The sequence below is a fragment of the Rhinopithecus bieti genome, unplaced genomic scaffold (genome assembly GCF_001698545.2).
Source record: "Rhinopithecus bieti isolate Rb0 unplaced genomic scaffold, ASM169854v2 scaffold_8675, whole genome shotgun sequence".
In the NCBI taxonomy this organism is placed as follows: domain Eukaryota; kingdom Metazoa; phylum Chordata; class Mammalia; order Primates; family Cercopithecidae; genus Rhinopithecus; species Rhinopithecus bieti.
In genome coordinates this window covers 4,122,674-4,145,702 of record NW_016806447.1, presented here as the reverse complement: position 1 = coordinate 4,145,702, position 23,029 = coordinate 4,122,674, and the positions used below count along the sequence as shown (strand labels likewise).

At 36.9% G+C, this 23,029-nt stretch overlaps 1 protein-coding gene across 8 annotated transcripts in view; it reads right to left on the bottom strand.

The window, feature by feature from the left end:
* The window catches only part of CCDC158 (coiled-coil domain containing 158), a 109,905-nt gene extending 87,788 nt beyond the window's left edge, over nucleotides 1–22,117 (bottom strand). For 4 of the 8 annotated variants that reach the window (XM_017876558.1, XM_017876552.1, XM_017876557.1 and 1 more), the window contains exons 1-3: nucleotides 22,069–22,117; nucleotides 14,107–14,249; nucleotides 6,691–6,908 (exon numbers count right to left, since the gene is read on the bottom strand). In XM_017876558.1, coding sequence (XP_017732047.1) covers nucleotides 6,691–6,908; nucleotides 14,107–14,176 — 288 coding nt within the window. In that variant the 5' untranslated portion in view covers nucleotides 14,177–14,249; nucleotides 22,069–22,117. Of the gene's footprint in view, nucleotides 1–6,690; nucleotides 6,909–14,106; nucleotides 14,250–18,208; nucleotides 18,304–21,813; nucleotides 21,975–22,068 lie in introns of those variants that run through there. The other 4 variants (XM_017876554.1, XM_017876559.1, XM_017876553.1 and 1 more) reach the window with 4 other exon arrangements.
* Nucleotides 22,118–23,029: the final 912 nt, after the last annotated feature.

Below are 23,029 nucleotides of genomic sequence, written 5' to 3'. Positions count from 1 at the left end.
AATTAGTCAGAAGACAGGCTATTTGAAAGTATACAGTCAGAGGAAACAAAATAAAAAAGAAAAGAAAACAATGAAGCACACCTACAAGATCTAGAAAATGGCCTCAAAAGGACAAATCTAACTTATTGGCCAGTACATCTGGCAGCAGGCTTTTCAGTGGAAACCTTACATGCCAGGAGAGAGTGGCATGACATATTTAAAGTGCTGAAGGCAAAAAACCATCTACCACAGAATAGTATATCTAGTGAAAATATCCTTCAAACATGAAGGAGAAATAAACACTTTTCTAGAAAACAAAAGATGAGGAATTTCATCAACACCAGACCAGACCCGTCCTACAAGAAATGCTAAAGGGAGTTCTTCAATCTGAAAGAGAAGGATGTTAATAAGCAAGAATAAATCATCCAAAGGTACAAAACTCATTGGTAATAGTAAGCACACAGAAAAACACAGAATAATATAACACTGTAATTGTGATGTGTAAACTTCTCTTAAGTAGAAAGGCTAAATGATAAACCAATCAAAAATAATCGTAACAACTTTTCAAGCCATAGATATTACAATAAGATTCAAATAGAAACAACTAAAAGTTAAAAGTGGGGCACAAAGTCAAAGTGTAGAGTTTGTATTAGTTTTGTTTTGTATGTTTGTTTATGTAATCAGCATGAAACTGTCATCACTTAAAAAGTGATGGGTTTAAAATAAAGGCTTATAAGAGAGTATTGCAAGCCTCATGGTAACCTCAAAGGTGAAAAACATACACCAGATATGCAGAAAATAAAAGCAAGAAATCAAAGCATGGTAGTTGGTTATCAGAACTTACTAACATTAGTGTCACTAGAGTCAGTATAAAACCAACTGCTAAATCTGACTGGCTTAAAAATAAAGAAATCAAAGCACACCAACAGAGAAAAATCACCTTCACTAGGACGAATACAGGAAGGAAAAGAAGAAGGAAGAGAAGCCTACAAAACAACCAGAAAACAAATAACAAAAATGGCAGGAGTAAGTCCTTACTCATCAATAATAACATTGAACATAAATGGACTAAACTGTCTAATTAAAAGACACAGAGTGGCTGAATGGATTAAAAGACAAGACTCACTGATCTGTTGCCAACAAGAAACACACACTACACCTACAAAGACACACACAGTCTGAAAATAAAGGGATGGAAAAAGATATTCCATGCCAATGGAAACCAAAAAAGAGCAGATGCAGCTATACTTATATCAGACAAAATAGATTTCAAGACAAAAACTATAAGAAGAAACAAAGAAGTCACAATATAATGATAAATGGGTCAATTCAGTAAGAGGAGGTAACAATTTAAAATACATATGCAGCCATGACTGGGGCATCCAGATATATAAAGCAAATATTATCAGAAATAAAAGAGAGAGAAGCCTCAACACAATAATAGCAAGATACATCAACACCCCACTTTCAGGACTGGATAGATCATCCAGACAGAAAATCTACAAAGAAACATAAAACCTAATCTGCACCATAGACCAAATGGAGCCAATAGATATTTACAGAACTTTTCATCCAAAGGCTGCAGAATACACAGCCTTGTGTACACACAGCAATAGACACAGGAATGTTCTGGGCAGAATACATTCCTCAGCACATGGATGATTCTCAAGGAGAGACCATACGTTAGGTCACAAAATAAGTCTTAAAACATCCAAGAAAACCTGAAATAATATCAACCATCTTTTCTGACAACAAGGGAATAAAACTACAAATCAATAACAAGGGGAATTTTGGAAACCATACACATACACAAAATTAAACAATATGCTCCTGAATGACCAGTGAGTCAATGAAGAAATTAAGAAGGAAATTAAAAATTTTATTGAAACAGATGATAATGGAAACACAACATCTCAAAACCTATGGGATATAGTGAAAGCAGCACCAAGAGGGAAATATATATCTATTAAGCGTCTACTTCAAAAAAGAAGAAAAACTTCAAATAAACAATTTAAACAATGTACTTTAAAGAACCAGAAAAGCAAGAGCAAACTGAACCCAAAATTAGTACAAGAAAAAAAATAATAAAGATCAGAGCAGAAATAAAATTAAAATGAAGAAAATAATACAAAAGATCAATGAAACAAAAAGTTGTTTTTTTGACAAGATAAACAAATTTGACAAATCTTTAGCCAGACTAAGAAAAAAAGAGAGAAGACCCAAATAAATATATTCAGAGACAAAAAAGGATACATTACAACTGATACTGCACACATTCAAAGGATCATTAGTAGCTACTATGAGTGATTACATGCCAATGAACTGGAAACATCTAGAAAAAAAGGACAAATTCCTAGACACATATAACTTACCAGGATTGAACCCTGAAGAAATCTAAAACCTGAACAAGTCCCAGTAAAGAAAAGCCCAGAACCTGATGGCTTCACTGCTGAATACCAAACATTTAAAGAACCAACAGTAATTATACTCAACTGTTCCAAAAAATCGAAGAAGAGGAACTTCTTCCAAACTCATTCTACGATGGCAGTTATTACCCTGATACCAAAACCAGACAAAGACACATCAGAAAAAGAAAACTACAGGTCAGTATCTCTGATGAATATTGACGCAGAAATTCTCAACAAAATACTAGCAAACTGAATTCAGCAATGCATTAAAGAGTTCATATATCATGACCAAGTGGGATTTATCCCTGGGATGCAAGGATGGTTAAACATATGTAAATTAATCAATGTGATACATCATATCAACATAATGAAAAACAAAAACCATATGATTATTTCAATTGAGGCCGAAAAAGCATTTGATAAAGTTAAACCTCTCTTCAGGATAAAACTCTCAAAAAATGGGTATAGAATAGAAAACAATGAAGCACACCTACAAGATCAACATAATAAAAGCCATATATGACAGAACCACAGCTAGTATTACACTTAACGGAGAAAAACTAAAAGCCTTTCCTGCAAGATCTGGAACATGACAAAGATGCCCACTTTCACCATTGTTATTCAACATAGTACTGGAAGTCCTAGCTTGAGCAATCACATAGAGAAAGAAAGAAATGACATTCAAACTGGAATGGAAGAAGTCAAATTATCCTTGTTTGCATCTATGATATAATCTTATATTTGGAAAAACCTAAAGACTCCACCAAAAAACTATTAGAACTAATAAGCAAATTCAGTCACATTGCAGGATACAGTCAACATATAAAAATCAATAGCATTTCTATATGCCAACAGTGAGCAATCTGAAAAAGAAATTTAAAAAGTAATCCCATTATAAGTTCCACAAATAAAATGAAATAACTAGGAATTAACCAAAGAAGTGAAAGACCTCAACAATGAAAACTATAAAATACTGATGAAAGAAATGGAAGAGGACACCAAACATCAGAAAGATTAGAAAAATCATGGATTAGAAAAATCAATATTGTTAAAATGTCCATAAAATCCAAAGCAATCTACAGATTCAATGTAATCTCTATCAAAATACTAATGGTATTCTTCACAGAAATAGAAAAAACAATCTTAAAATTCATATGGAGTCACAAAAGATGCAGAACGGCCAAAGCTATCCTGAACAAAAAGAATAAAACTGGGGGAACCCATTATCTGACTTCAAATTACACTACAGAGCTACAGTAACCAGAACAGCATGGTACTGGCATAAAAACAAACACATAGAACAATAGAATAGAATAGAGAACCCGGAAATGAATCCACTCACATATAGTGAATTTATTTTCAACAGAGGTGCCAAGAACATATATTAGGAAAAAGACAGTCTTTTCAATAAATGATACTGGGAAAACTGGATATCCATATGCAGAAGAATGAAACTAGATCCCTATCTCTCACCATATTTAAAAATCAAATCAAAATGGGTTAAAGACTTATATATAAGACCTCAAACTATGAAACTCTATGAGAAAACATTGGGGGAAACTTCCTAGGACACTGGTCTAGGCAAAAATTTCTTGAGTAATACCCCACATGCACAGGCAACCAATGCAAAAATGGACAAATGGGATCACATCAAGTTAGAAAGCTTCTACACAGCAAAGGAAACAATCAACAAAGTGAAGAGAAAACCCCCAGAATGGGAGGAAATATCTGCAAACTACTCATGTGACAAGGGATTAATAACCAGAATATATAAGGAGCTCAAACAACTCTATAGGAAAAAATCTAGTAATTTGATTAAAAATAGGGAAATGATTTGAATAGACATTTCTCAAAGAACAAATACAAATGGCAAACAGGTATATGAGAAAGTGCTCAATATCACTGATCATTAGAGAAATGCAAATCTGAACTACAATGAGATATCAATTCACCCCAGTTAAGATAGTTTTTATTCAAAAGCTAGGCAATAACAAATGCTGGCAAGGATATGGAGAAAAGGGAACCCTTGTACACTGTTGGTGGGAATGTGAATTAGTACAACCACTATAAAGAACAGTTTGGAGGTCCCTCAAAAAACTGAAAATAGAGCTACCATACGATCCAGCAATCCCATTGTTGGGTATATACCCCCCAAAAAGGAAATCAATATACCAAAGAGGTATCTGCACTCCCATGTTTGTTGCAGACTGTTCACAATAGCCAAGATTTGGAAGCAACCTTAGTGTCCAACCACCACAGATGAATGGATATAGAAAATGTGGTACTTACAAACAGTGGAGTACCATTTGCTATAAAAAAGAATGAGATACTGTCATTTGCAACAACATGGATGGAACTGGAGGTCATTATGTTAAGTGAAATAAGCCAGGTACAGAAAGACAGACATCACATGTTCTTGCTTATTTGTGGGATCTAAAAATAAAAACAATTGAACTCATGGAGATAGAGAGTAGAGGGATGGTTACCAGAGAGGGTGGGAAGGGTAGTAGGGGAGTGCCAAGGGGAGGTGGGGACAGTTAATGGGTACAAAAAAATACAACGAATAAGACCTAGTATTTGATAGTACAACAGGGTGACTATTGTCAATAATAATTCAATTGTACATTTTCAAATAACTAAAAAAATATAATTTGTTTGTTTGTAACATGAAGTATAAATGCTTGAGAGGATGGATACCCAATTCTCCATTATGTGGTTTTTTACACATTGCATGCCTGACCAAAATAGCTCATATACTCCATAAATACATATGCCTTTTTGTTTAATAAAAAAAAAAAAAAAAAAAAAAAAAAAAAAAAAGAAAGAAAGAAGAGAGAAAACAGTGATTCCTGGAAACCATGGATCCAACCTGGAAAGTAGTGGCAGAAGTCTTAGGAAAAGAGTTATACAAGAGACCTAAGAGAAACTAATCTAGACTGGGCAAAAGGTCAGAAGATGCTTGGAGTGTCCTGGGTCAAAGGAGGATATAGAAAACCCATATGATGTGTTTTTTTCTAATAAGGATATGATAAAGGCAAATAGTATAAGGAAAAGAAAGGCAATTAGGAACCCCAGTAAAACAAAACCTACACAAGAAAGGAAACGTACTGATTTAACACATATTTACTGAAGGCCAATAAAGTGTCATATACTGTTAGGGGATAGACATAGAAAACAAATTAAGACGCTGTTTCTTCTCCTCACTGGTACCTCTGTGCTTCCTTTGTCTATATATACAACTTCATTAGTGTACTTATCATAGGGTAATTCCACTGTTTATATGACAAGCTCCCCTCCCAGACTATGAATTCCTTTTAAGTCCTATCTTATTCATTTTTTTATCCCTGTGCATACTGGGGTACATAATTTTCAACACTAAATAAAATTGTAGATTTTTTTTTCCTAAAAGTGCTCACACAATCTGATGAGGTAATGTGGTAATGAGAAAAATTAGATGTACTAAATACTACAATAAATGTGTACAAATGGTAGTAACTGTACAGAGGAGAGCACACCTAATGTCAACTAGAGGAAAGGCTTCAGAGAAGAAAATGCCTGGGCTGAGTCTTGGTGCATAATAAGGGTTTGCCAGGCAGACAAAGTAGAGAAGAGAAAACGGCCTGGGCAAAGGCATGCAGGTCTGGAATAGCGCGGTATCCAGGGACGAGCAAGTGGCCCGATACTGCCAGAATAGAGGTACCTATGGAGAATGGGTAGCATATGAGGCTAAAATGTACCAGGGCAAGGTTAGAGCATGAAGAGCTTTGGATGTGACAGTAAGGAGTCTGGCTTTTAGATAGTTAACTACTGGGACCCAATATGCAATTATAAAGCCAGTTTGATTCTACAGAATGTCCACTTGAAATTTTTAGCAAATAACTTCTAGATGCTATTTAGCTATGATGCATACACACATATCTAAAAACCTACCCTCTACCATTGCTTTGTAAAGAGAAATCAGGTATTATATTAGCAGGACAATAGGTCTACGCCAATCATTAATTGTAACTGCAGATAAATGCTACTTATAATTTTGAGTTATTCAAGTTTTGTTAAAATTTACATCGTGAAACCAAGCTGCTTTGAATAATTATTAAAAAAAGAAAAATAAATATGTAGACTTTTCATTAGCCCAATTTTAATACTGAAAATAGAAGGCACAGGTCAAATTAACACATTTAACCAATAAACCCATTGTTAGTTTTTTTTTCCAGGAAGTTGTATAACTGGCTTTACAACTACATATTGGGCCTCACTGTTGTCCCCCAAATAGCATCAGGTACTAGAAGAGAACGCAACTCACTTCATTTAGTCTTCTCTGTAAATCTTTGACTTGATGTGAATATTCTTCTAAAACACGTTCAAAGTGTTCCTTTCCAGGATATTGGATGATTTTTCTAGGAGAATCAAGTTCCACTTCATATTTAGGGAAAAAAGGAACCTGTGTCAAAGTCCCAGCTGAAGATGTGTTTTCAATTATTGTACCACGAATAGATGACACAAAAAATGGACTTGAAGAACCTAAATATTAAAGAATTCATTAATTAACTTTTTTTTTTTTTTTGAGAAGGAGTTTCACTCTTGTTGCCCAAGCTGGAGTGCAATGACGCGATCTCGCTCATTGCAACCTCTGCCTCCCAGTTTAAGCGATTCTCCTGCCTCAGCCTCCCAAGTAGCTGGGAATATAGGAACAAGTCATCATGCCTGGCTAATTTTTTGTATTTTTAGTAGAAACAGGGTTTCACTATGTTAGCCATGGTGAAACCATGGTCCGGTCTCGAACTCCTGACCTCCTGACCTCAGGTGATCTGCCCACCTCGGCCTCCCAAAGTGCTGGGATTACAGGTATGAGCCACTGGGCCTGGGCCATTAATTAACTTTTTCATAAAATAATTTTGTGCATAATTATGCTAACTGATTCCCTTATTGAACCCCGAAGAAGCTCAAGGTCTTGGGGGAAAATATGCATGTGAAGGGATAAAGCAATTTTGGCCTTAAGCTGATGCTGTAGCAGGATGAGATTGTTAGGGGCCTTCTTGGGAGGAGGTGAATATATTTTGCATGTGAGTGAAAAGTAAATAATTTGTGATCAGGGGCAAACTGGTGGTGGTTTTAAAATATGTCCAAAAATTCTTTGATATTTCTCCCTTGAGGAGGTAGAGGTTAATTTCCCTCCTCTTTGTAAGAAAGGGGAAGGAAGGGTGTATATGTTTATGTGTATTTGTAGCATTTGCTTAATTTTGCAAAAAACAAACAAATAAACAAAAACCTGGAAGAACAAAACAGAAACTCATAAAAGCAGTTATCTATGGGGCATAGGGATAAGCGGAAACAGACTGGTGCAGATAGGGATGGGAGCAAGACTCTATTTAGAGCATACTGTTTACAAAGTTTTTATTTCTGAGCCATGGAAATGTTACATGTATTCAAAAATAAAATTAAAAACAAATGAAAATAAATTAAATATTAACAACAACAAGTAAACCTAAGTAAATAAGGAAATTGATAACCACCTCACAGAGAAAAGAAGATTGTTCCTTCAAATAACATTAGACCACAGTGCTAATGTTAGAACACTGTACAGCCAGCCTTGGTTACTTAGTAAGCGGTTAATGTTGGTAGTGGTGTTATAATTCTGAAACTAGTTCATGTGTATTATAGAAGAGAGAAAATGAATAAATGTACTGAAGTCTTTGGAAATTAGGGTTTTTACTGTAGGAAAGACACAAATACGAATGATAAGGAAGAACTCTATGGTATCCAATTTGAATTTGAGTTATCAGTGCTTCTAACTTATGATTTTTAAAAATTGACTTCCAAGCTTTAGCCACTGAATGGTCCGAGACACAATGGCATCTCAGTAGCAATATGCATGCCAGATCTTGATTTCTGAATATGATTCCCTCCTAAAATGAACAAGGGCTTCCTAGCAAAATGGTTGAATCCAGGTCTGAGGGAACAGGCAAAATACAAGGTGAGCCTGAAAACGTTTTGATATGCCAGAAAGCAATAAATTGGGGTAATGCCTTTAAAAAGACACAGAAGCCAGCTTTAAGGGGCTGGTCAAATTTGATACAACTGAGAATCAAAAACAGTAGTGACAGCAAAGCATCATAGCACTTCAAATTAAAAAAACAAAAGATGGTTCTATAATGATAACAGGGAAAGCTGTTTTATTCCTGAAGAATGTCAGCTAATAACTATGATAAAATTAGAAAATCATCAATGTAATAATTGATTTAGGCACAGATCTTTAGTTGACACTAAAACCACTGGATGAAGGATTATTTAGTAGCAGGATATTCACAGGGTTTCAAAAGATACGCTAAAGATTACAATATTAATTATAAAAGGGGAAATGTAACTTTCAATTAGTGGGATGTGGCATTATGTGTTCCCTGGGGGTATGCTGTACAAGTATACATCACTTGGCTGGGCATGGTGGCTCATGGCTGTAATCCTAGCACTTTGGGAGGCCAAGGCAGGTGGAGTGCCTGAGTTCAGGAGTTCAAGACCAGCCTGGGCAACATGGTGAAACCCCGTCTCTACTAAAAATACAAAAAATTAGCCAAGCATGGTAGTGCGTGCCTGTAATCCCAGCTACTTGGGAGGCTGAGGCACAAGAATCATTTGAACCTGGAAGGCGGAGGTGACAGTGAGCTGAGATCATGCCACTGCACTCCAGCTTGGGTGACAGAGCGAGACCAAAAAAAAAAAAAAATGTATACATCGCTTATGTAAAACTCTTGTCAAATGAGTATAATCTAAATCTGAACATGAGAAACAATTTTTAAAATTCTACAATGGGGACATTCTATGGTACATTCTGTAAAAACTGTTCTGAACTCTTAAGGCCAATGCCATAAGAAACATGCAGAGAGAGAGAGAATGGTTATAAATTTAAAGAGAATAAGGAGATCAAACAACTAAATACAATTCATGATCTTTGATTTGCTCCTAGATTAGTAAAAATACCTAAGACTTTTTGGGAGGACAATTGGAGAAATTTAAATATGAACACATTAAATGATACTGTATTGACAGTATTTATCTTACATATAATAATGTGGTTTGAGAAAATCATCCTTAATCTTAGGAGATGCACATTCAGGTTTTAAAGCAAGAATCATGATGCTTTCAACTAATTTTCAAATAGTCTGGCAAAATGAAATACATATTATAGGTATACAGATAAGGCAAATATGACAAAATGTGGACAACTGGTGAATCCAGTTGGAGGGTATATAAGGTAAGCACTGTATTGTTCTTTCCATTTTTCTGCAACTTTAGAAAATTTCAAATAAAAAACTGTTTGGGTGTGGAACATCGCACACTGGGGCCTATTGGGGTGCAGAAGGAGGGAGGGCATCAGGATACATGGCTAATGCATACAGGGCTTAATACCTAGGTGATGGGTTGATAGATGCCGCAAACCACGATGGCACACATTTACCTATGCAACACAACTGCACATCCTGCACATGTATCCCAGAACTTAAAATTAAATTAAATTAAATTAAGTTAAATTAAAAATAAATAGGCTGGGCGCCGTGGCTCACGCATGTAATCTCAGCACTTTGGGAGGCCAAGACAGGTGGATTGCCTGAGTTCAGGAGTTCAAGACCAGCCTGGGCAACACGATGAAACCCCATCTCTACTAAAAATACAAAAAATTAGCCGGGAATGGTTGTGGGCACCTGTAGTCCCAGCTACTCGGGAGGCTGAGGGAGGAGAACGGCATGAATCCGGAAGGCGGAGCTTGCAGTGAGCCTAGATCGTGCCACTGCACTCCAGCCTGGGCGACGACAGAGCGAGACTCCGTCTCAAACAAGATAAATAAATAAATAAATAAATAAATAGCAGTTCATCGGACTTAGCAAAGAGGGGGAATCTGGCCACATTGACCAGAGTGATTTCATTGGAATACTGGGCACAAAAGCCGTAAGGCGGTAGCTTGTAGAGTGAACGGATGGTTAGGAAACGTAGCTAGGGAATACAGATTTTTATTTTAGAAGGCACAACTATGAAGGAGAGATCAGGAAGGGATAGGTCGGGGAAAAGGGTTTTTGTCATTTTGGTTTGTGTGTTCTATGTATTTGTTAGTGTTTTTAGATTGGGAGAGATGTGGCATGGTTTTATTGATGGAAAGGCACAAACGGAGAGAAAGAGGCTGAAGATACAAATCAGCAGGGGTAATTTCTGAGCCAGATCTCTGAAGGGGCAGAGGAGTTGACAGCGGGGAGCGAAAAGAAAAACATGGTTAGTGAATTAAGAAGCTGACTCTTCCATTGAGCTGTGGAAGAAGGAGGCATGGACTGCGAATAATAGTGGGCCTTCAGCACAGGATATGAGGAGAAAAGAGAGGACCAGCATAGGGCTTCTATTTTCTCTAGAAATTAGGAAATAATACTATCTGAGAGTGAGAAAGAAGAAGACAGGGAAAGGGAGTTAAGAATGGTGTGATTTTCGTATGTTTATTGCGGCACTATTCACAATAGCAAAGACTTGAAACCAACCCAAATGTCCATCAATGATAGACTGGATTAAGACAATGTGGCACATATACACCATGGAATACTATGCAGCCATAAAAAAGGATGAATTCATGTCTTTTGCAGGGACATGGATGAAGCTGGAAACCATCATTCTGAGCAATCTATTGCAGGGACAGAAAACCAAACAGCACATGTTCTCACTCGTAGGTGGGAACTGAACAATGAGAANCTATTCACAATAGCAAAGACTTGAAACCAACCCAAATGTCCATCAATGATAGACTGGATTAAGAAAATGTGGCACATATACACCATGGAATACTATGTAGTCATAAAAAAGGATGAGTTCATGTCTTTTGTAGGGACATGGATGAAGCTGGAAACCATCATTCTGAGCAAACTATAGCAAGGACAGAAAACCAAACACCACATGTTCTCACTCATAGGTGGGAATTGAACAATGAGAACACTTGGACACAGGGTGGGGAACATCACACACTGGGGCCTGTCATGGGGTTGGGTGATAGGGGAGGGTTAGCATTAGGAGATATACATAATGTAAACGACGAGTTAATGGGAGCAGCACACCAACATGGCACATGTATACATATGTAACAAACCTGCACATTGTGCACATGTACCCTAGAACTTAAAGTATAATAATAAAAAAAACCTCATACTCCTCCCTCTGCACTACCCCTCACAACCAAACAAACAAACAAACAAAAAGAATGGTGTGATTTTGAAATAAGTATTATGGAAAACTGGAAAGATACCTGGCTAAGATCATGAGAAAAATTTCTTAGCAGCATCCAATTGAGATAAGAGACTGACCCTAGCAAATTCAAAATCTTGCAGCAGCCCACTGAATAACGGGGAAGGCAGTCAGCCTGATAAGGATTTGTTTTTTCCTGTTAAGAGTGCAAGAGAATAATAAAGGGGAAAGGAAGTTGAGAATACTGGCAAGTGACTGGCTGAAATAAGGAATGATACAAAAGAAAGTGAAGATAGAAAGAGGCCGATAATTTTGGAGAAAATGGCAGAACCTAAAGCAGCTGTTCTCAACCTTTGCTATAAATCAGGATCACCTGGGGAGCTTTAAAAACAATCCAGCGGTGCCTGATCTCCACTCTAGACCTACTGAATCAGAGTCTCAAGGTGTGGATCTAAGCCATTTAAGTATTTAAAATCTCAAAAACTGATTTTTGACATGGGTCCACTACCTTCATGTGCAGAAAACAGGTGTACTCTAGGAATAAGAGAGTGAGATTGTTGAAAGATAGGAGGTTAAAAGAAAAACAAACTTCCTTTCTTTGCCAATAGCACTCCCACAAGCATGGTAAATGTTCCTAAAACCCACAGACTTTCTGTAAAAAGTGTGACAAGCACCAACTCCACAAAATGACACAGTACAAGAAGGGCAACGATTATTTTTATGCCCAGAGAAAGCAGCATGATGACAGGAAGCAGAGTGGCTATGGTGGGCAGACTAAGTCGATTTTCTGGAAAAAGACTAAAACGATCAAGAAGATTGTGCTGATGCCCTGAGTGCATTGAACCCAGCTGCAGATCTAAGAGAATGCTGGCAACCAAGAGATGCAAGCCTCTTGAACTGGCTTGAGATATGAAGAGAAAGGGCCAAGCAATCCAGTTCTCAGTGTCATCTTCTGTTTTATTATGAAGACAATAAAATCTTGAGTTTATGTTAAAAAAATAAAAGACAAGAGGTTGAATTTCAGAAGTCTATCAGTCCTTGGTAATAAGATCCAAAATAAGAGAGTGGGTAACTAGAGTAAAGGTTAAAATAGTAAGAATTTAAGAGGTCAAAAAGCCGTAAGTCTAAGATCTTAGATGGGTCACCCATGAGAACGGTATTACAGGATGATGATGCACCTGAGCAGGGAGGGACAACCCGTGATCTAAATGCCAGTGCCAATAATGAGTATGAGGGTGTGGCTATTTAGGAAGTGAGCAAGCGGAGGTGGGCAGGGGAGATGGGTGTAGTAAGGTGGAGATGACAATGGCATTTTAGGATGTATGAGGATGTAGTGAAAAGCAGAAATGTTTATATAATAAGGGTGCTGAAAGAAATGTTTCTAAGCAGACCAGTAAAACAACAGATCAGTATCGAGAATAACCTCTGCATGCACTAAAAGAATGAGTTACATCTGTGATTATCCCATTTTGAATCTGAATTTCTACTAGAAAAAGAAACTTGTATGATTCTGGCTTCTGAGATAGACCATTAAATTGAAACAAAAAAAAAGAATGAGGAGAGATGGGCAAGGAAGGGAAAGTGCAGGTCATTTGCCTGATTGCCCTTGAATGCATTCGCTGTCCTCCCCCTTCTCTGTTGAGTGTTGTAGGTTCCCTTTCTAGTTCTCTTCCAGGTAGGTTTGCAATGGGAAGAGCTGGCAGAAGAGCCAGAGGCAGCAGAAAGGGGGAAACCAAGGTCATGGTCCTCTCACTGTCTCAAACGGGGATCTGGTAGTTAGTGGTGGCTTCAGCTCCTTCCACGCAGCCCTCTCCGTGGTTCTACCTCTAGCTTCCATGCCTTTGCAACAGCTGCTTTTCTCATTGTCCTTCTAGCCAAAGGCATGATTGGTAGCAGCTTCCCGCAGCTGGTAATTTCTGTGTTGTTTCATCCCTTTAGGCTTTGTAGCTCTTTCAACACCCATGTAACCATTCCCTGTACTAAATTCCAACTATTTATTCCATCTGTGTCTGTTTTCCTGACATAGGAATCACCTTCTGATTGAAATAATTTGGATCAGAGGTGATGGGGGCCTGAACCAGAATACCAGTAACGGAAATGGAGAGGGAAAAAATGAATTCAAGAGACATTTCAAAGGTAAAATCAGCAGGGCCTCAGTACCTGACTGGATGTAGCAGCAGGTAAGGAAAAAGAAGTGAAATGATACAAAATTCTGACAGGGTAGACCAAGAGACACAGGAGGAAGAGAAGGCATTAGGAAGGCATGGTGCATGTTGAGGCTCAAGTACCTCAATGTAGAAACATTTTTTAAAACAAAAAATTCCTTAAAAGACAAAGGAATTTCTTCTTCAAAAAGTAGAATTATAAACAATATGGTAGACATTCATGACCATGGTCTGCAACCTACATGGTTAAAAACAAAACATAATAGAAACAGCAGCTTGAATGAATATCATGAAGATTGGTTAATTCTAATTTTTTCCCATTTTGTTTTATAAACAGCACATACCTTCATTAGATGTGACACCACTACTTGATAAAATATCTTCATTATTTGATTCACAAGCTTTTGATTCCATATTAAATATTGCCACCTCTTCTTAGAGATCTTGAAGTATGAATGGTTCCCTCTTTGGTTCTTTTGGTTCCTGTCTATGAAAGACAGAGTTTCAATCTTTATTAATAAGGTACTATGTGAAAAAAGTTCATAGAGGAACAGGAACTGACTTTTTAACATTTGAAATTTAGTAAGAATTTCTTCTCCAGAAAAATAATTATACAGAAATACATTATATTACATAAAATTAATAAGTGAATACAATCTTATGGTGAAAGTTATTGATTTTAATGACGAAGTAGATTATTAAAGACAATCTGAAAATAAGAAACTAATAATTATTGTGGTAATTAGTGCTCTGATTTGGGGTAGAGGTTTCTCATAAAGTTATACCATCGAATAATGGAAGAAAATATCTCCTTAGCAAACACCACAAATCATCAAAATAGAAGTCACTAGTAAAAGTTGAAGAACTTCTTTGATGTCAAATAGTGCTCACAATTTTCGTTTGAGCTAAGAGAATTCTAAATGTGGAGAACAATGGTGGTGGTCTGATTTCTAATCTTCCTCTCATCCTCCCAAATGGCCATAAAGTCAACCAGGCACTCCACACCCCTAGCATCACTAGAAGACAGAGAGTACCACAACCTTCAAATAATCTGCAAGTAGAGGGAAAAGCTTTTTCCAGAATGATTCCTGCAGCCCACATACCAACACTACAAGCCTAAGGGTACAGAAAATGGGAGGGAAGAGGTAAGCAGAAGACAGAAAAAGTACAGGTAAATTCACCCCCAGATGTGAAAAAGTAAAGGTCAAAATATTAAGCACAGGTTAGAACCTGATAGTCCACAGCCCTGACAGTGGAGTAGGTATTTGAAGAAGTAGCAGCCTCAGAGAAGCAGTGTTTCTTGGGGCGAATGAGATACAGAGACAAAAGATGGTCTACCCTAGGGACACGGCAGTCAAGGGAAAGAAGGAAATGAGAGAGAAACACTAAGGAACCAGCAGAAACAAAACACAAGCTAGATATACCACCCTCCTTCCACCCTTCCCACCCAATACCACTAACCATAAAGAAACTGCATGGCAGAAGGCAGTCTCAAAGTAAGAACCTTGTCCACAAAATGAATAGGAATAGATAAAAGCAGACTACATCTACTGCAAAATGTCAGAAAACATGAATAAAATCTTTTCTGATGATGAAAAGTCTTTCCCACAAACAATAAACATGAAGCCAAAGAAAACTGTAACATAATGCTCCAAACTGAATCCAGTATGCTCAAACAAGCATTTAGGGGTATGAAAAATCACCCCTGAATTAGAAATGTAAAGTCAAAGAATAAAAATGGACAAGAAACAAAACAAGAAAACAAACAAACAGGAAGAGATTAAATGAGAGTTGTTAAAGTTAGGAAAGACAGAGAAATAAAAAACAAAATTATATCAGAAATAAAGACTGAATCACAAAGTATACAAGCAATGACAGGTTGTAATAAAAATTTAGTAAAGGCACTGAAGAAAATCAGGAAAGCCACCATTAGAATAAAAAATAAAATAAAGAAGTAAAAAGGGTGAAAGCCGGGCCTGGTGGCTCACGCCTGTAATCCCAGCACTTAGGGAGGCAGAAGCAGGATGACAGCTTGAACCCAGGAGTTCAAGACCTATCTGGGCAACAAGCAAGACCCCATTCTCCACAAAAAGGAAGAAAAGAAGACCAAAAAAAAAAAAAAAAAAAAAAAAAAAGAATGAGAGAGGATTGAAATGGAAATGGAAGACAGGTAAATAAGGTTGAATATAACTGGGTTTCCTAAAGGAAAAACAGAACAATGAAACAGAACTATTATTTAAAACTATAATCCAAGAAAATTTTCTAGATACAAAGACCTGAATCTACACATTTTCCATACTCGGGAAAGGTGACCAAGAATGATCAACTCTGAGACTTACACTATTAAAACAATATTAAGACTTTAAAGATAATGAAAAAATCCTGAGTACCTCCAGGCAAAAAAGATGAAATAATTTACAAAGGCAAGAAGATTAGACTGGCACCAGGTTATTAAAAAGCAACACACACAGTAAGGCAAGAGTGTAGTAGTACTTTCAAGAAAGAAAAGAAAGGACAAACCAAGGATATTACAGCCAGCCAAGATGTCCTTCAAAAGGTCTGAAGCCACAAAAAAAGCAGTTTTGACCATACCGGAATACTGTGCCGTGTGCCTCTGCTGAGGATTCTGCTAGAGAAGATGAGCCTTATACACCCAAAAGACCACTGTAAAATGTGGCAACTGGTGAAGATCTTCAAGGTTTCGTGTAGGTTCTAAATTTTCAAAAGTAAATTTGGAAAAAAAGGATAAATACAAACATTTAAAAAACAAGACTGCAAAAACTGCAAGGGGACTGATGGTGAATATTTAAATATTCAGTTATAGAGTTGAGAAAAACAAAGGTGAGGTAATGAGTAGTGATATAAATATTATGTGCATGACAAAGGAGAATAAATGTAACTAAAAACGGAAGGAAGAGGAAGAAAAGCAGAAAGTAAAAGACCATTGACTGTTATAAATGGAATAGACAGTAGTCGAAGGACACCACTTAAAACTGACAAAAAGTAAAAGGTCAAGTAAGAAAAGGGGTTTTAAAATGCACTATAAAAAGCATAAGTACAAAAGTAACCACTAGAGTAAAAATACAAACCTTCTTAAATGACAAAGAGTTCTAACGGGAAACATAAAGAAGAAACACCAAATAAAGAAACTCTAGCAAATATAACACATTCAGTAATTACACCCACAAGATAATATAATGGTGTGAAAAAAATACCACAGAATTTAGACCAGTCATGTCGATAAATGTCAGAGGACTTAACTTGCCTATTGGAAGACAAGGATTTTCAAATTGGCTTTTAAAAAAAACAACTCTTCTAAGTACAAAAAAGTATGCCTAAAATCATACAGATTGAAAAGATTAAAATAAAGGGATGAACAAAAATTTTCCAGGCAAATGAAAACAATAAGAAAGCACCGGTCAAAATCCTGATACCAGACTAAGCAGACTTCAAGCCAGAGAGCATTAACTAAAACAAAATGCAGTGCCCTTGAAGTTAAAAGCCACATTCCACAATAAAGATATGTACCATATAACACAGCAATCACTTGGATAAAGCATAAATCCACAGAAGATATGCTAAGAACTGCAAACACAGTAATAATGGGAGGCTTTAACAGACAATTAGTATTACACAGGCCAAGTGGCCAAAAAATAAGTAGAGATATAAAAGATTTAGAAGAACTAATCACTAACGTAGACCTTTTGGCTATATATTAAACACTATACTTTGATAACAGACAATATACTTTCCTCACCAAGGGCACATGACACATTCACAAAAATCAGTCACATTCTACGGCACAAATAAAAGGTTGGTAGGCTCCATAAAGTAGAAATGTTACAAACTACACCTTCTGGTCACAGTATAATAAAGCTAAAAATTAAAGTCAAAATCTCCAAATTAAAAAGGTATTTCCACTTGGAAATTAAAAGGCCTTCTATTAAACAACTCTTGTGTGATAAGGGAAATACAAGCTGAAATTAAATAATTTCTGAAAAATAACAAATAATAAGGAAAATAGTACATATCAATCTGTGACATACATTAAAATAGTAAAAAGATGAAAATTCCCAGCCCTGGACACATATGTAATAAAAATGAAATAATAAAAGTAAATTAAGTCTCTAACACAGAAACATAGAAAAATGGGTGAACTAAAAGAAAGCACAAGTAGGAAATAATAAATGCAAAAGCAGAAATTAATATAGAAAAAAGAAAAACAATTGGTCAAATTCATGAATCAAAATCTTGATTCTTTAAAAAACAAAATAAAACAGATGTGGGTGAGGACCACTAACGTGATGGGAAAAGGAAGATCAGGTAACACACTGCTTATCATTTTTACATTAATTCATGATTATAAGCATAAAGTGCTTAAAATTTTTTTTAAAACCCTGAGCATAACAGTTTTTATTAAACTGAATTCATTTTTGTTATACTCACATTTTCTTCCTTTTGATTACTGAGATGCCACCTGTCAAAACTACAATCAACAATAGAACATATCTACCTTAATATGTTTCGTGCTATCATTTTTTAGGAAGTAGTAGGCAGGGAGATATTCCATAAAGAATTATAACAAATAGAATGTTAGTCAAGATTGCTAGGCAATTTAAATGTTCTAAATAGAAGAGACTGCTACTTGAGAAAAAAAAACCTTGCCTATTGAAAGAAAAGGATTTTCAAATTGGCTTATAAAAAACGACTCTATGCTGTGTACAAGAAGCATGACTTCTGCATTTAAACGAGTTTCACTGTAAGTTATTGTATAATTTTATTGATACACTAAAATGATACATTTGTGGATTCTTCAGGATAACCGAAGGACACTAAGAAAGTTCAAATGTCTGAGGTAATGTCTATCATGAATTAGAGGATCAATCAGAGAGCCACAAAGAAATGGTAGGAGAGGTATAGAACCAAACCAAATACTGGCAAATCATTATAGTAATCACTATCAAAACTTTAGTAATTAAGCCAGGAAACAGAATCTGACAGACCGAGCAGCAGAACTGAAACTAGAAGTTAGAAGTAGAGAAAGAAGAAAGAGGAAGTTTGCTTAGAAATATTCTGATGATTGAAACCACACTTGTTACTTCGATGTACAGATTGAGAATGCTGGTGTATCATAACTCAGTATGAATGCTTGTGTTATTCATAACAGGCTGTTGGAAAGCCAGCAGATCCTTCAAGGGAATTTTTTCTTAGAAAATTAGTAGTGTATAGAAGACAGCACAGGTTTATTCCACTTAAAATAGAGTTTTAAAGCAACCATTCATTGGAGAGGAGCTTAGGACCTCTGTGCCAATGCTGGTAGTTATTTTGTGGTGTATTCTAGAGTAGTGAAAATCGCATTTAATAATATTTGTAATTCATTTTCACCGTATTTTAGGACTGACCATATACCTCAATTTGGTCCAAGACATCAGTGTTTCTGTACTTTTGTGACCACGATAGGAATTGAAATATTTTGCCTATTTTCAGGCAGTAAAGCTTATGAAATGATTAAAGATTTCTAGAAAAAGCAGTTTTTTGCTTTTGGTAAATCATAAAACTGTTTAAAAAAGCTCGCACTTGGTTGAACTGGGATTCATAACACTGAACTTACATGTGTTTATTTTAAATCTTCTGAGTAAAAGACAGAGGGAGACATTGGCCTCTTCTGATAGGCCCAAGTCTATTTTTGAACAGTTCTGCTGATTTAAAATTATGAACAGTTCAACATTAAAAGAGCCTACATTTCTAAAAAGTAGTATCTAGTATCTAGGCCAGGTGTAGTGGCTTACATCTGTAATCCCAGCACTTTGGGAGGCCAAGGTGGGCAGATCACGCGGTCAGGAGATAGAGACCATCCTGGCTAACATGGTGAAACCCCATCTCTACTAAAAATACAAAAAATTAGCCGGGCGTGGTGGTGGGCACCTATAGTCCCAGCTACTTGGGAGGCTGAGGCAGGAGAATGGCGTGAACCCGGGAGGCGGGGCTTGTGGAGAGCAGAGATCGTGCCACTGCACTCCAGCCTGGGCAAGAGAGCAAGACTCTGTCTCAAAAAATAAAATAAAATAAAATAAAAAGTAATATCTATGTAACGATTCTACTCTAGTTATTTGATTGGAATGTTGCAGGAAAAAAAAAAGAGTCTAAGAAACCACAGACCACAAAGAGGGAACTTTTGGAGGAAAATTACCTAAAGCCTTAGGCTTTGTTATATAGTTGAGATAAAACATTTAAAAGTATCTCCTGGGTTCTGACTCCTCCTCCTTGGATTCGAAAGACCCTGGTAGGTATGCACTTATACTTTTCCTAGTGTGAATAATCCTCACCTTGATTTCTTTTCGTATGGCTACTAGTTAAGGCAGACCTCTCATGTGACTATCATAGAATGAATAACTGATTTAGAATCCGTTGTTTTTTTTTTTTTTGAGACAGAGTCTTGCTCTGTCGCCAGGCTGGAGTGCAGTGGTGCGATCTCGGCTCACTGCAACGTCCACCTCCTGGGTTCAAGCAATTCTCCCACCTCTGCCTCCTGAGTAGCTGAGATTATAGGGATGTGGCACCATGCCCAACTAATTTTTGTATTTTTAGTAGAGACAGGGTTTCACCGTGTTGGCCAGGCTGGTCTTCAACTCCTGGCCTCAAGTGATCGCCTGCCTTGGCCTCCCAAAGTGCTGGGATTACAGGCGTGAGTCACCACACCTGGCCCAAGCTCTATTTTGATTGGGTACAGATGACTTATAATGTATGTTCTATTTATCTTCCTGGATTCTTCAACTGACTCAAGCTCCTAGGATGATGAACCACCCTACCTTCCACAGAAACCTGAGACTGGGGATCTTACAGAACTGGTCTGTATTCTTCCAGAACCAGTCTGCAGGTATGTTTTCCTTGGGAAATTCTGAGGTACCTCAAGACTGATTCAAATAAACATATCTGGGCTGGTACAATCTCAGAAACACAATAAGGAGAACCATTCATGCTGAACAGCATTGTACTACCTGAATTGCTGTTAGCTGCTTATTAACTTCACATGCTCTCAGTGTCTGTTTTCTCAATCACACTTTTTTAAGTCTCTGGATGTTGCAATCCTAGCTCTGTGATCTACTAGCTGTGTTACATTGAGAACAATATTTAACCTCTTACGACTATAGGGGGAGATAAAAGTATACAGTTTAAAAGGTAAAAGGGTATATACCTTAAAAGAATAAGAGTTAACTGAGATAACTCACGCACAGGCCTTCCTACATAGTAACTGCAGGCCTTCCTATATAGTAACTGCCTCAACACATATAAAGTACCAAACAATTGGATAGCAATAACGTGAATAACAATACTATCTGGCAGGGTGCAGTGGCTCACGCCTGTAATCCCAACACTTTGGGAAGCCAAGGTGGGCGGGGACCCCTTGAGCCCAAGAGTTAGAGACCAGCCTGGTCAACAGAGTGAGACTCTGTCTTTACAAAAAATGAAAAAATTAGCCGGGCACGGTGGTACTTGCCTGTAGTCCCAGCTACATGGAAGGGTGAGGTGAGAGGATCCCTTGAGCCCAGGAGTTCAAGGCTGTAATGAGCCATGATCACTTCACTCCAGCCTGGGTAACAGAGCAAGATCCCATCTCAAAAAAACAAAAGCAAAAAAACACCCCCAAATCCCAATACTATATAACTTAAGCAGTGTATGTAAACTAACTCACTTTCCCATAATAAAGCGCTATATTACATTACATATAGGCCCACTAACAGAAAAGAAAATGGGTTTAATCTGCATTGACTGAACACAGGGACTAGTATAATGTAATACGGAATTAAGCTATTTATGATCACATTTCACCCATACATAATACCATCTAGTAGGGAGGCAATATGGAAGAAGCACAGAACTTAGAATCAGGAAACTTAATTCTGTCATCAGTTAACTGTGAGGGCATGGGCAGACCTTTTCATATCTCTGAGTGTCAATTTCCACGCTTACTAAATGAAATTATAGTTGTGTTTTTCAAACCCTTCTTAAGCAGTGGAAATGTTTCTTTAAATCTTCTGAGCCCCACATACCGTCCTCTCTGCCCCAGAAACACCTCTATGAAACACAGAGGGCTCCACTGAACATAGTCTGAAAACCACAAAGATAAAGCTCTTGCAGCTTTTATATTGAAGGCCTATGATATATTTATATTCTGGCCCAGGCATCCATCAAGTTCAAGGCTTTAGGTTTTCTAAAATAAATCAGATATAGATACAGATAAAATAGTGTATCAGTTGTATATGTTCACAATTCTTAAATATAACTAGAAGTAAAACAAAAGTTACCTTAACTTCTGGGTATTCTTATTTTCACTTATTCTATTAATACCTGAAAAAACAAAATATTTAAAATCTGCTCATTTATATATATTTCATTAACTGAAATTTATTATTTCAAAAGTTCAATTTACAAATTCATGTTCATCACTGAAGATCCTGACAATATGTAAAACACACATATAACAATGGCAAAAGACGTGTTATTTTTTTCCTTTTACGTGAAAGTACATTTTAATAGCCTACAGCAGGCCAGGCATGGTGGCTAATACCTGTAATCCCAACACTTTGGGAGGCTGAGGTAGGAAGATTGCTTGAGGCCAGGAGTTTGAGATCAGCCTGGGTCACATAGTAAGACTTTGCCTCTACAAAAAAAAATTTAAAAAACAGCCTATAGGCCAGGCGTGGTGGCTTACGCCTGTTATCCCAGTACTTTGGGAAGCTGAGGTGGGCGCATCACTAGAAGCCAGGAATTTGAGACCAACATGGGGAAACCCCATCTCTACTAAAAATACAAAATTAGCTGGGTGTGGTGGCATATGCTTGTAATCCCAGCTACTTCGGAGGCTGAGGCAGGAGAACAGAACGAGACGCCATCTCAAAGAAAAATATAGCCTATAGCACTTATCTAAATCATGTTTTTACAACTGTTTTAATTATACGTGTTTAATTAATTGTTTAACAATTAAACTGTGTTTAATTATACGCTCTCTATTGGCCCAGTTCTAATTTTACTGGTACAGATCTCACTGGCACTATCAAGATAATGTAGCAAGTAAACCTATAGGCACATATGACCTAATAACAATATTCTCAGACCTGACCTTTCTCCAGATACAGTCCAAACTGACTTAAATAGACCAGTTAAATATCTTCTGACCATTTTAACTGTGTTTCACTGTTTGGAAATGCTTTTGACCAGGCAACATCACTTGTGCTTGGTTAGAGAAGTAATTGGGTAGAGAAACTT